The sequence below is a fragment of the Erinaceus europaeus genome, chromosome 19 (assembly GCF_950295315.1).
Source record: "Erinaceus europaeus chromosome 19, mEriEur2.1, whole genome shotgun sequence".
Lineage (NCBI taxonomy): Eukaryota > Metazoa > Chordata > Mammalia > Eulipotyphla > Erinaceidae > Erinaceus > Erinaceus europaeus.
Genome location: NC_080180.1, coordinates 67,489,606 through 67,502,408, shown reverse-complemented (window position 1 = coordinate 67,502,408; position 12,803 = coordinate 67,489,606). Strand labels below are relative to the sequence as shown.

Here is a 12,803-nt window from a genome sequence, read left to right as displayed (position 1 = left end):
ACCATGGAAGAAAGAAGAGGCAGGCAGGACTCAGGAGAGGTGTGCCCTTCCCAGACTCAACAGCAAGGGTATCGCCTCTTCCACCTGTGTGGAGCATGTTCTGGCCAAGGGAACCCTCACTGGGAAGGAGACAGAATGTGAGTGTGTGAGAGTGTGTGTGTGTGTGAGTGTGTGTGTGAGTGTGTGTGAGTGTGAGTGTGTGTGTGTGAGTGTGTGTGAGTGTGTGAGTGTGTGTGTGAGTGTGTGTGAGTGTGAGTGTGTGTGAGTGTGTGTGTGTGAGTGTGTGTGTATGTGTGTGAGTGTGTGTGTGAGTGTGTGAGTGTGAGTGTGTGTGTGTGAATGTGTGTGTGAGTGTGAGTGTGTGTGAGTGTGTGTGAGTGTGTGAGTGTGTGAGTGTGTGAGTGTGTGTGTGAGTGTGTGTGTGTGAGTGTGTGTGTGTGTGTGAGTGTGTGTGAGTGTGTGTGTGAGTGTGTGTGTGAGTGTGTGTGTGTGTGTGTGAGTGTGTGTGAGTGTGAGAGTGTGTGTGAGTGTGTGTGAGTGTGAGAGTGTGTGTGAGTGTGAGTGTGTGTGAGTGTGTGAGTATATGGTTTTGTGTGAGTGTGTGTGTGACAGTGTGTGTGTGGTTGCGTGTGAGTGTGTGTGTGAGTGTGTGTGTGACAGTGTGTGTGTGGTTGTGTGTGTGGTTGTGTGTGAGTGTGTGTGAGTGTGTGTGTGACAGTGTGTGAGTGTGTGTGTGTGTGTGACAGTGTGTGAGTGTGTATGTGTGAGTGTGTGTGTGAGTGTGTGTGTGTGTGTGAGTGAGTGTGTGAGTGTGCGTGTGTGTGTGAGTGTATGTGTGAGTGTGTGAGTGTGTGTGTCAGTGTGTGTGAGTGTGAGTGTGTGTGAGTGTGTGTGTGTGTGAGTGTGTGTGAGTGTGTGTGTGCTGTGTGTGAGTGTGTGTGCGTGTGTGAGTGAGTGTGTGAGTGTGTGTGAGTGTGTGTGTGAGTGTGTGTGTGAGTGTGTGTGTGAGTGAGTGTGTGAGTGCGTGTGAGTGTGTGAGTGTGTGTGTATGAGTGTGTGTGTGAGTGTGTGTGTGTGAGTGTGTGAGTGTGTGTGAGTGTGTGTGTGAGTGTGTGTGAGTGTGAGTGTGTGTGAGTGTGTGTGAGTGTGAGTGTGTCTGAGTGTGTGTGTGTGTGTGTGAGTGTGAGTGTGTGTGAGTGTGAGTGTGTGTGAGTGTGTGTGAGTGTGTGTGTGAGTATGTGTGTGAGTGTGAGTGTGTGAGAGTGTGTGTGTATGTGTGTGAGTGTGAGTGTGTGTGTGAGTATGTGTGTGCATTGTGTGTGAGTGTGTGAGTGTGTGAGTGTGTGTGTGAGTGTATGTGTGTGTGTGAGTGTGTGAGTGTGTGTATGTGTGTGTGTGTGTGAGTGTGTGAGTGTGTGTGGTGTGTGTGAATGTGTGGTGTGTGTGTGCAGGAGATGGGGGGAGCATCCTCAGAGAGAGAGGACAATTCAGGACAATTAAGAATAGTCCATGCAAAGCACAAGGACCGGCGTAAGGATCCTGGTTTGAGCCCCCGGCTCCCCACCTGCAGGGGAGTCACTTCACAGGTGGTGAAGCAGGTCTGCAGGTGTCTGTCTTTCTCTCCCCCTCTCCGTCTTCCCCTCCCCTCTCCATTTCTTTCTGTCCTATTCAACGACAATGACACCAATTAACAACAATAATAACAACAACAATAAAACACTAAGGGTAACAAAAGGGAATAAATAAATAAATATTTTTTAAAAGAACAGGCCATTATTCTAGTTGGAAAATAATAATTACTGTCTGCCCCAAGTGCTGCTTACTTTGCATAGCTTAGTAACATGCATATTGTCATTTTTAAATCAGATATTACCTCCCTCTCTATTCCACTCCAAAGTTGAAGGTGAACATGCGTTACTATTTTCCAGTTTTCTTATTGGCCTTAGGTACTCCTCAGATACGATTCTGGGACGAGCCACCTTCAGAATCTTGACAGACAGCAGGCTGGTGTCAGCCAGGTAGCAGCACTGGGATTGTGGAGGGCCAGTTCTCTGTGTGCATTTTTTTGGGGGGGTCATTTTCTGCCCTTCAGTATTCCATCACTAGAGGGCATGAGTATTTAAAATGCATTCATTAGCTACTAACATTTTCTCTTCTGTGAATTACCTGCTCAAGCTGTTTTTTTTTTTTTTTCCTCCAGGCTTATATCTGGAGCTCCGTGCCTACACTACAAATCTACTGCTCCTGGAGGCTATTTTTACCCTTTTGTTACCCTTTGTTGTTTATCATTATTATTATTGTCATTAGTGCTGTCATTGTTGTTGGATAGGACAGAGAGAAATGGAGAGAGGAGGGGAAGACAGAGAGGGGGAGAGAAAGACAGACACCTGCAGACCTGCTTCACCGCCTGTGAAGTGACCTCCCTGCAGGTGGGGAGCTGGGAGCTTGAACTGGGATCCTTACACCGGTCCCTGCACTTGGCACTATATGCGCTACCGACTGCCCCCCTGCTTCTTTTTTCTTTTTTGTTTTTTTTAATATTTTAAAATATTTATTTATCTTCCCTCTTGTTACCCTTGTTTTTTTATTGTTGCAGTTTTTATTGTTGTTGTTATTGATGTCGTTGTTGTTGGATAGGACAGAGAGAAATGGAGAGAGGAGGGGAAGACAGAGAGGGGGAGAGAAAGACAGACACCTGCAGACCTGCTTCACCACCTGTGAAGCGACTCCCCTGCAGGTGGGGAGCTGGGGGCTCGAACCGGGATCCTTACGCCGGTCCTTGTGTTTTGTGCCACGTGCGCTTAACCCGCTGCACCACCGTCCAGCCCTCCTTATTCTCCTTTTATATGAAGGGATGGAAATAAAAAAATTGAAGACTTTACGAGATCCTACTTAGGAATGGAAACCAGATATTTGCTCACAAAGTAATCACGACACCTGGTCCCTCCCTCTCTCTCTCTCTCTCTCTCTCTCTCTCTCTTTTAACCAGAGCACTGTTCAGCTCTGGCTTATGGTGGTTCGGGGGATTGAACCTGGGACTTTGGAGCCTCAGGCATGAGTCTGTTTGCATCACCATTATGCTGTCTACCCTCTGCCCTACCTGATCTCTTTCATGAAGGTCAGCCAGTCTCCTACTGACCTCTGTCCTGGGGCCCTGGGCTAGTGAGGGGACAGTTCTCCCAGCAGGCCTGGACGGGGGCCTGCACGGGGACACCCACCTTCTTCACTTCGTACTTGATGGCCAGCTTGACACGGCTCAGGGAAGCTTTGTGCCTGTGTGGCTCCAGGGCCTCGGCCGACTCCAGGTCTCCGTTCAGAATGGCCTCCACCTCTTCAGAGTCTCGGCAAAGGTCCAGCACCCCCACCACAAAGTCTTTGCACTGCATGGACAACTTCCGGTAGTCGTTCTGAGGACAAAGGGACCAGGGTTTACACAGAGCGAGTGCGGCTTGGTGGAGGGTGTGCAGGGTTCTGTGAGCCAGAAACAGCTGTCGGCGGTGTGGCAGGGAAGGACCATGGCCTCTCTGGAGGTTGGCTCAGGCTGGACCTGTCCGTGAGAACCAGAGAAAGCTGTCCCTGGGAGGAGGGGACCATGCCTTCTGTGGACACTGCTTTGGCGGTCAGTTCAGGCTGAATTGTCCCCAGCCTTCTGCAGCTTCTCTGCCGCTGCCCAGCTCTGGAGACTTATGCTCAGCAGCTGCCATCTGCAGCCTGAGGTGCCACCCTTGAGGTCACCAGGAGTCACTGGGAGTCAGCCATGGTGCAGACACACGGCTCTCCTAGAGCCCGAGCAACCCGCTTCTATAATGAAAACTCCCACACGGCAATGGTGGCCCCAGGACTGCTCACATGGCAAGAAAACCCGCCAGTTCCTGTCCCCTGCCCTGCGGGGACTCTGCTCTCAGGAACAGTCCTCATCTGCATGTGGGGCACAGCTGGGCAGTCTCAGACCACACCAGGCCTACCCGCTCCTGTCTTCTGCCCTGCGGGGACTCTGCTTTCAGGGACAGTCCTCATCTGCACGTGGGGCACAGCTGGGCAGTCTCAGACCACACCAGGCCTGCCCGCTCCTGTCCCCTGCCCTGCGGGGACTCTGCTCTCAGGGCTAGTCCTCATCTGCACGTGGGGCACAGCTGGGCAGTCTCAGACCACACCAGGCCCGCCTGCTCCTGTCTCCTGCCCTGCAGGGACTCTGCTCTCAGGGACAGTCCTCATCTGCATGTGGGGCACAGCTGGGCAGTCTCAGACCACACCAGGCCTGCCCGCTCCTGTCCCCTGCCCTGTGGGGACTCTGCTCTCAGGGACAGTCCTCATCTGCACGTGGGGCACAGCTGGGCAGTCTCAGACCACACCAGGCCTGCCCGCTCCTGTCCCCTGCCCTGCGGGGACTCTGCTCTCAGGGACAGTCCTCATCTGCACATGGGGCACATCTGGGCAGTCTCAGACCACATCAAGTCCTGACTCAAGCTGCTGGCTGGATCTACAGTGCTTCTGCCCTGAGGTAACTGTGGTCACAGCGGCTGTGAGGCAGGGTCGGGCGCCACACCGAGGCTCTTCCCCGGCCTAAGGGCAGACTGTCACCTCCTGCGGTGCTGGCATGAGTGACACCTCTGGCTGTGTGTCACTGAATTCTCAAGCAGGCAGAATATCAATACTTGAGGGAGCAATTTCCAGGACACTGGAACTAACACCTTGCTAAAAATAACCGGAGCCCTTGACCTCAGAGTTTGTGGCTGGCTGGGACAAATCAGCTGCAGACTGTGCCGGCTCTGCAGGAACCCTGGGCCTGGCCGCTGGGCATCTCCATGGTCATCTCCTGGGAAACTGCCCCAGGCTCGGGAACCTGAGACCATGTCTGTGACGGTCACCTGAACCCTAGCCCTCTGAGAAAGTGGGTTTGATATTTTACTTGGATGCTGATGGGGCAAATGGAATTGCTCATTTCAACGCAGGCTGAGAGGCTGTGCATAAGACCGAACACAGAAGAGCTTCTGGGCCCAAAGTCATACTTAAAAAGAAACAAAAAAGACACGGGGGCCAGGTGGTAGCACAGTGGGCGCAGTGGTGCACATGGTGCAAAGCGCAGGGACCCGCATAAGGATCCCAGTTTGAGCCCCCGGCTCCCTACCTGCAGGGGAGTCGCTTCACAAGCAGTGAAGCAGGTCTGCAGGTGTCTGTCTTTCTCTCCCCCTCTCTGTCTTCCCCTCCTCTCTCCATTTCTTTCTGTCCTACCCAACAACAGCAACAATAATAACAATAATGATAACAACAATGATAAACAACAAGGGCAACAAACGGGGAAAAAAATGGCCTCCAGGAGCAGTGGATTCGCAGGCATCAAGCCCCAGTGATAACCCTGGAGACAAAAAAAAGACACGAAGAGATGCGGGCACAAGTCACCTGGCAGAGTGCACCCTCATCATGCACAAGGCCCAGGACTCACGCTCCAGCACCACCATGGGTGGCACCTGGGAAGCACCGTATGCAGGGGAGCACTGCTACCATGTGCCTCCTCTTTCTCACTCTCTCCATCTGAAATAAAAAGGCACGTGAATAATTCCAGTTTCCCTCTTCAATAACTGATTTTTATTAAACTAAGGTAACAAGTAGAGAGAGACTGTTTACATTTCAGAAAGTCAGGTAAAAAGCACTTGCAGTTAGTGCTTTTCCCTCACAATGGAGCAGACACAATGAATGAAAACTTATCCTCTGGTTTCCATTCACGTGGGTCCCACACAGCTGATTAAACTGACAGGTTGTTTAGTCTCTGGAGTCTATGGAGAGCGTCAGTTCAGTGCCCCCACTCCCACTCCTGAGAGGCGGACGGCGCGTTTCACGAAAGCAGGAGAAGCATTAAACCTGTCTGTTTCCATACACAGATCGTCAGACGCTGTCTCCTCTGCTGCTCTCCAGGCTGCTGCACTACAACACAAGATGCTCAGAGCCTGAAGAGTGGAGCACTGGGCAGGGACTGCAGGAGCACTGGGCAGGACTGCGGGGAGCACTGAGCAGGGACTGCAGGAGCATTGGGCAGGACTGCGGGGAGCACTGGGCAGGGACCGCAGGGAGCACTGGGCAGGGACCGCAGGGAGCACTGGGCAGGGACCGCGGGGAGCACTGGGCAGGACCGCGGGGAGCACTGGGCAGGGACTGCAGGAGCACTGGGCAGGACTGCGGGGAGCACTGGGCAGGGACTGCAGGAGCACTGGGCAGGGACCGCAGGGAGCACTGGGCAGGGACCGCAGGGAGCACTGGGCAGGGACCGCGGGGAGCACTGGGCAGGACCGCGGGGAGCACTGGGCAGGGACTGCAGGAGCATTGGGCAGGACTGCGGGGAGCACTGGGCAGGGACCGCGGGGAGCACTGGGCAGGGACCGCGGGGAGCACTGGGCCTGGATCACAGGAGCACTGGGCCTGGATCACAGGAGCACTGGGCCTGGATCACAGGAGCACTGGGCCTGGATCACAGGAGCACTGGGCCTGGATCACAGGAGCACTGGGCATGGATCACAGGAGTACTGGGCCTGGATTACAGGAGTACTGGGCATGGATCACAGGAGCACTGGGCATGGATCACAGGAGCACTGGGCCTGGATTACAGGAGCACTGGGCATGGATCACAGGAGCACTGGGCCTGGATCACAGGAGCACTGGGCATGGATCACAGGAGTACTGGGCCTGGATTACAGGAGCACTAGGCATGGATCACAGGAGTACTGGGCCTGGATTACAGGAGCACTAGGCATGGATCACAGGAGCACTGGGCCTGGATCACAGGAGCACTGGGCCTGGATCACAGGAGCACTGGGCCTGGATCACAGGAGCACTGGGCATGGATCACAGGAGCACTGGGCATGGATCACAGGAGCACTGGGCCTGGATCACAGGAGCACTAGGCATGGATTACAGGAGTACTGGGCCTGGATCACAGGAGCATTGGGCATGGATTACAGGAGTACTGGGCCTGGATCACAGGAGCATTGGGCATGGATTACAGGAGTACTGGGCCTGGATTACAGGAGCACTGGGCCTGGATCACAGGAGCACTGGGCCTGGATTACAGGAGCACTGGGCCTGGATCACAGGAGCACTGGGCCTGGATCACAGGAGCACTGGGCCTGGATCACAGGAGCACTGGGCCTGGATCACAGGAGCACTGGGCCTGGATCACAGGAGCACTGGGCCTGGATCACAGGAGCACTGGGCCTGGATCACAGGAGCATTAGGCCTGGATCACAGGAGTACTGGGCCTGGATCACAGGAGCACTAGGCATGGATCACAGGAGTACTGGGCCTGGATCACAGGAGTACTGGGCCTGGATCACAGGAGCACTGGGCCTGGATTACAGGAGCACTGGGCATGGATCACAGGAGCACTGGGCCTGGATTACAGGAGCACTGGGCATGGATCACAGGAGTACTGGGCCTGGATCACAGGAGCACTGGGCATGGATCACAGGAGTACTGGGCCTGGATTACAGGAGCACTGGGCATGGATCACAGGAGCACTGGGCCTGGATCACAGGAGCACTAGGCATGGATCACAGGAGCACTGGGCCTGGATCACAGGAGCACTGGGCATGGATCACAGGAGCACTGGGCCTGGATCACAGGAGCACTGGGCATGGATCACAGGAGCACTGGGCATGGATCACAGGAGCATTGGGCATGGATCACAGGAGCACTGGGCATGGATTACAGGAGCACTGGGCCTGGATCACAGGAGCACTGGGCCTGGATTACAGGAGCACTAGGCATGGATCACAGGAGCACTGGGCCTGGATTACAGGAGCACTAGGCATGGATCACAGGAGCACTAGGCATGGATCACAGGAGTACTGGGCCTGGATTACAGGAGTACTGGGCATGGATCACAGGAGCACTGGGCCTGGATTACAGGAGCACTAGGCATGGATCACAGGAGCACTGGGCCTGGATTACAGGAGCACTGGGCATGGATCACAGGAGCACTGGGCCTGGATTACAGGAGCATTGGGCATGGATCACAGGAGCACTGGGCATGGATCACAGGAGCACTGGGCCTGGATCACAGGAGCACTGGGCCTGGATTACAGGAGCACTGGGCCTGGATCACAGGAGCACTGGGCCTGGATTACAGGAGCACTAGGCATGGATCACAGGAGTACTGGGCATGGATCACAGGAGTACTAGGCATGGATTACAGGAGTACTGGGCTAGGACTGTGGGGAGCACTGGGCAGGGACTGCAGGAGCACAGGCAAAGGTGGTCAGGGAGCAGAGGGAAGACACGTCTCCTCGACACACGCCTCTTTCCTCCTGCTGCTGCTTCTTACTCCCTTCTTCCTCTCTTTCTTTGCAAAGAGTGCACCTTTGGGTTGTGCATGTGTGGCACAACCAGCCCTGGCACCTCATGGAGGTACTACCGCACCAGAGGAAGCTCCAATGCGCTCTCTCTCTCTCTCTTTTTAATATATTTATTTATTTATTATGGGATAGAGACAGAGAGAAATTGAGAGAAGGTGGGAGATATAGAGGGAGAAAGTCAGAGAGACACCTGCAGCCCTGCTTCAGTACTCATGAAGCCTCACCCTGCAGGTGGGGACCAGCAGCTTGAACCCGGGTCCTTGTGCACTGTGATGTGTGTGCTTAACCAGGTGCACCACAGCCTGGCCCCTGTTGTCTCTCCGGTGTCTTTCTAGCTGAATGAAAAAGTGATCTAGGGTGATGAAATTGAACCCAAGCCAAGCCAAGTTTTGGCTCTGGAAACAGGTGGATACTGACCCAGAACTAGGCGGTTTCACTTTGCATCTACAGTCTCACTGATGACAGGCTTCCTTGTGACTGACATTTGGAGGCGGGGGCCTGGAGTCTGTCCTGTCTGCTGTGTCTTTTCTCAGAAAAGCTTCAGACAGCATTTACAGACCCAGAGTATTTCTTTAATAACCTGTCACCAAGCCATCCTCCACCAGTTTATCTAAATCTGTCCCCTGGAACGTAACAACCTTCATATGCTGCCAGCAGTATGCCCCTGTATTGGTCTCTGAAAATAGCGTGGGGCCTAGAATCTTCCCCAAAGCACCTGAGTGGTAGCAATTTGAGGGGTGAGAAGCTGGATGATAAAAGCCAACAGCAACAGAAAACAGGTGCCTGAAAGGGAACACCTTCTCCTCCTCACCTCACCAGGCAGCACATCACCTGTGCTTTCATTCCAGGACCAGGACTCTGAGCTGGAGCTGGGGGAGGAACACAGGGCCCCCACGCTTTGTTCAGCTGACATCCCTGGAACCACTGCCAACACTTCCACCAGGAGCAAGTCATTAAAATATCAGCATAGGCCTAAGAAACACCCCTTCTGTAGTCTCTCTCTTACAGACTCAACTGTGTCATGTCAAGATTTGAGAGACAGAAATGGCAGCAAGTCAACAACATGAGAATAGCATTTCTATAACTTTGTCCAAATAAAAAGGTGACAATGATGTCTATTTTGCCTGAAGGCTTTTTCCATTCTCTCTAAAAGAAGCTGAAGTACTCATTTCTATCTGAGTAGTTCTGTCTATAGACATTCATGTTGAATCCAAGGAAATAGTTTCCAAAACCAAGTAATAATCTTCTCAAATGAAGTAGATAAAGGTGGTACCTGATTTCTTCATTGTATTTTTATAAATTTTCCAAGCTATTTCAATAAGTATGTGTAGTTTATATATAAAAATCAAGTTATTGGAAGAGCAAACAAAAGTATACTCAGGTCAGATTTCCATCAGGACAAGACGAGGGCTGTGCCAGGGAGACAGCTCAGTTCTTCCCCACACACCAATTTGCCCAGAGGTCTCAGGGTCAACCCCCTTCCTTATGCCAGAGCAGCGCAGTTCTCTGGTCTCTCTCTCTTATAAAAAGAAGAGATTTTTTAAAAGTGAAAGTTAATGAGTATTTCTGGAGTTTGGTGTGTCGTAGGGGAAATTTTCCTACCATTTTCTGCACCTTCATCACCCCAAATTATATTGCCAGCTGCATTCATAGAAATCTCACATACATACAGAAACAAGTAAGGCCTGTAAGGTAGAATAATCCCCCTTCCTGAGAACTGACATCACAACACTAAATGAAGAAGTTTTACTCAGATGAGGTCGGGCAGTGATGCACCTGGTTGAGCACACACATCGCCATGCAGAAGGACCTGGGCTGGAGCCCCCCGCTCTCCACCTGCACAGGGACGCTCCATGAGCAGTGAAGCAGGTCTGCAGGTGTCTGTCTTTCTTCCTCCCTCTCCATATCCTCTCCCATCCTCTCAGATTTTCTCAATAAAATAGAAAGGAAGAAAGAAAGGCTGCCAGGAGCAGTGGCGGCTTCATAGTGCTGGCACTCAGCACTAGCGCTGGTTTCAGACAATCAACAGTGTTGTTGTTTTTGCCTTTCTACCCCCCTTTTGCTGCCTTTGTTGTCTTACTGTTGTTGTTATTGATGTCGTCGTTGTTGGACAGGACAGAGAGACATGGAGAGAGGAGGGGAAGACAGAGAGGGGGAGAGAAAGACAGACGCCTGCAGACCTGCTTCACCGCCTGTGAAGCGACTCCCCTGCAGGTGGGGAGCCGGGGGCTCGAACCGGGATCCTTGTGGCAGTTCTTGCGCTTTGCGCCACCTGCGCTTAACCTGCTGCGCTACCACCTGACCCCCACAATGAATAATTTTTTAAAGTTTAACTCAGCAGCCAGAAAACACTCTAAGAAAGTACTGTTTGTGGTCTACTACTGAGGCAACAGGAGAGGCCAGAGCTCCAGAACCTGAAAAGTCCTGATCTCACAGAACCACCAGAGTGAACAGGAGGGTGTGGCAATCAGATGACACGTTCTGTCCTAAACCCGCAAGTTTTATACAAATGAGTAGCCGTATTAGACTTGTGAGGATGCCCAGCGAAAAGCAGATGCATTCCCAGAGAATCATGAAAGCAGACTTGTGCAGTGCTGCGCTCTGGGTGGCCCAAGGTCCCTCCCGCCCTGAAAAAACAAAGACAACCTGAAAGGGAGAATAATTACGCTTCCTGAGAACTGACACCAGCTGGAGCAGGGCTCCCGCACCCGCAGCACCTCCCAACCGCACCCACAACACCTCCCCTGGCACCCGCAGTCCCCCTGACCCGCAGCCTCCGCAGCCCCCCTGGACCGGCAGCCTCCCCCCGCACCCGCAGCCCCGCAGCTCCCCCCGCACCCGCAGCCCCGCAGCCCCCCCCCCACCTGCAGGCCCCGCACCCGCATTCCCCCACCCGCAGCTCTCCCCCTGCACCCGCAGCCCCGCAGCCCCCCCGCACCCGCAGCCCCGCAGCTCCCCCCGCACCCGCAGCCCCCCCCGCACCCGCAGCCCCGCAGCCCCCCCGACCCGCAGGCCCCGCACCCGAATCCCCCCACCCGCAGCTCTCCCCCTGCACCCGCAGCCCCGCAGCCCCCCCGACCCGCAGGCCCCGCACCCGCATCCCCTCACCCGCAGCTCCCCCCGCACCCGCAGCCCCCCCCGAACCCGCAGCCCCGCAGCTCCCCCCGCACCCGCAGCCCCGCAACTCCCCCCGCACCCGCAGCCCCCCCGCGCCCGCAGCCCCGCAGCCCCCCCGACCCGCAGGCCCCGCACCCGCATCCCCCCACCCGCAGCTCTCCCCCTGCACCCGCAGCCCCGCAGCCCCCCCCCACCCGCAGGCCCCGCACCCGCATCACCTCACCAGCAGCTCCCCCCGCACCCGCAGCCCCGCAGCTCCCCCCGCACCCGCAGCCCCCCCCGCACCCGCAGCCCCGCAGCTCCCCCCGCACCCGCAGCCCCGCAGCTCCCCCCGCACCCGCAGCCACCCCCGCACCCGCAGCCCCGCAGCCCCCCCGACCCGCAGGCCCCGCACCCGCATCCCCCCACCCGCAGCTCTCCCCCTGCACCCGCAGCCCCGCAGCCCCCCCCGACCCGCAGGCCCCGCACCCACATCCCCCCACCCGCAGCTCTCCCCCTGCACCCGCAGCCCCGCAGCCCCCCCGACCCGCAGCCCGCCGCACCCGCAGCCGCCCCCCGCACCCGGCCGCCGCGCCACCTTGAACTCCTTCTCCACGTTGGCCAGCTGGGCCAGCTCGTCGCTGAGCTCGAGCGCCGCGAGCACCGGGTCCGAGCCGGACAGCGCCAGGTAGGCGGGACTGGCCAGCCCGCGGTAGGCGTTGATGCGGGCGCGCGCGCGGCTGAAGGCGTCGGCGGCGGGGCGGCCGGGCTCGGCGCAGTGCGCGCAGCGGCAGCGGGGCCCGTGCGGTCGCTCGATGCGGGCGCCGCGCAGCAGCAGCAGGTGCAGCACCTCGTAGCGCTGGCAGTGCGCCGCCAGCAGCACCGGCGTGACGTCGGGCGAGAAGCGTGTGCCGTCCTCGTCGTAGGCGAAGAAGTCGGCGGCCGGCGGCCCGGGGCTGAGCGCCAGGTGGCCGAGCAGCGCCTCGACGATGCGCACGTAGCCCTTGCTGATGGCCAGCAGCAGCGCGTCGCCCAGGCGGGCCAGGGGCGCGCGGCGCAGCAGCAGCTCCGTCACCTCCAGGTGCTCGTTGCCCACGGCCAGCTGCAGCGCGCTCTGCCCCATGCGGTCCACGCAGTTGACGTCCAGCGAGCGCGACTCCTCCAGCATCTTGCGAACCACCGGGATGTTGCCGTACTCGGCGGCCGCCAGGAAGCGCTCCTCCTCGGCCGTCAGGCTGGCGCCGCGCGCCCGGAACAGGAAGGCGGGCCCGGGCCTCCGCGCCTTGGGCTGCATGGCCGCCCCTGGGCTCCGTGTCCGGGACCTGCGGGGACGGCGGTCGGGGTGACTCCGGGCCGCCCCTG

At 56.4% G+C, this 12,803-nt stretch overlaps 1 protein-coding gene across 1 annotated transcript in view; it reads right to left on the bottom strand.

Moving 5' to 3' along the window:
- The window catches only part of TRPC3 (transient receptor potential cation channel subfamily C member 3), a 38,327-nt gene extending 25,592 nt beyond the window's left edge, over positions 1 to 12,735 (bottom strand). Inside the window, exons 1-2 of the mRNA XM_060179172.1 lie at positions 12,040 to 12,735; positions 3,219 to 3,407 (exon numbers count right to left, since the gene is read on the bottom strand). Of these exons, the coding sequence (XP_060035155.1) occupies positions 3,219 to 3,407; positions 12,040 to 12,735 (885 nt within the window). The remainder of the gene's footprint in view (positions 1 to 3,218; positions 3,408 to 12,039) is intronic.
- Between the last annotated feature and the right edge of the window lie 68 nt (positions 12,736 to 12,803).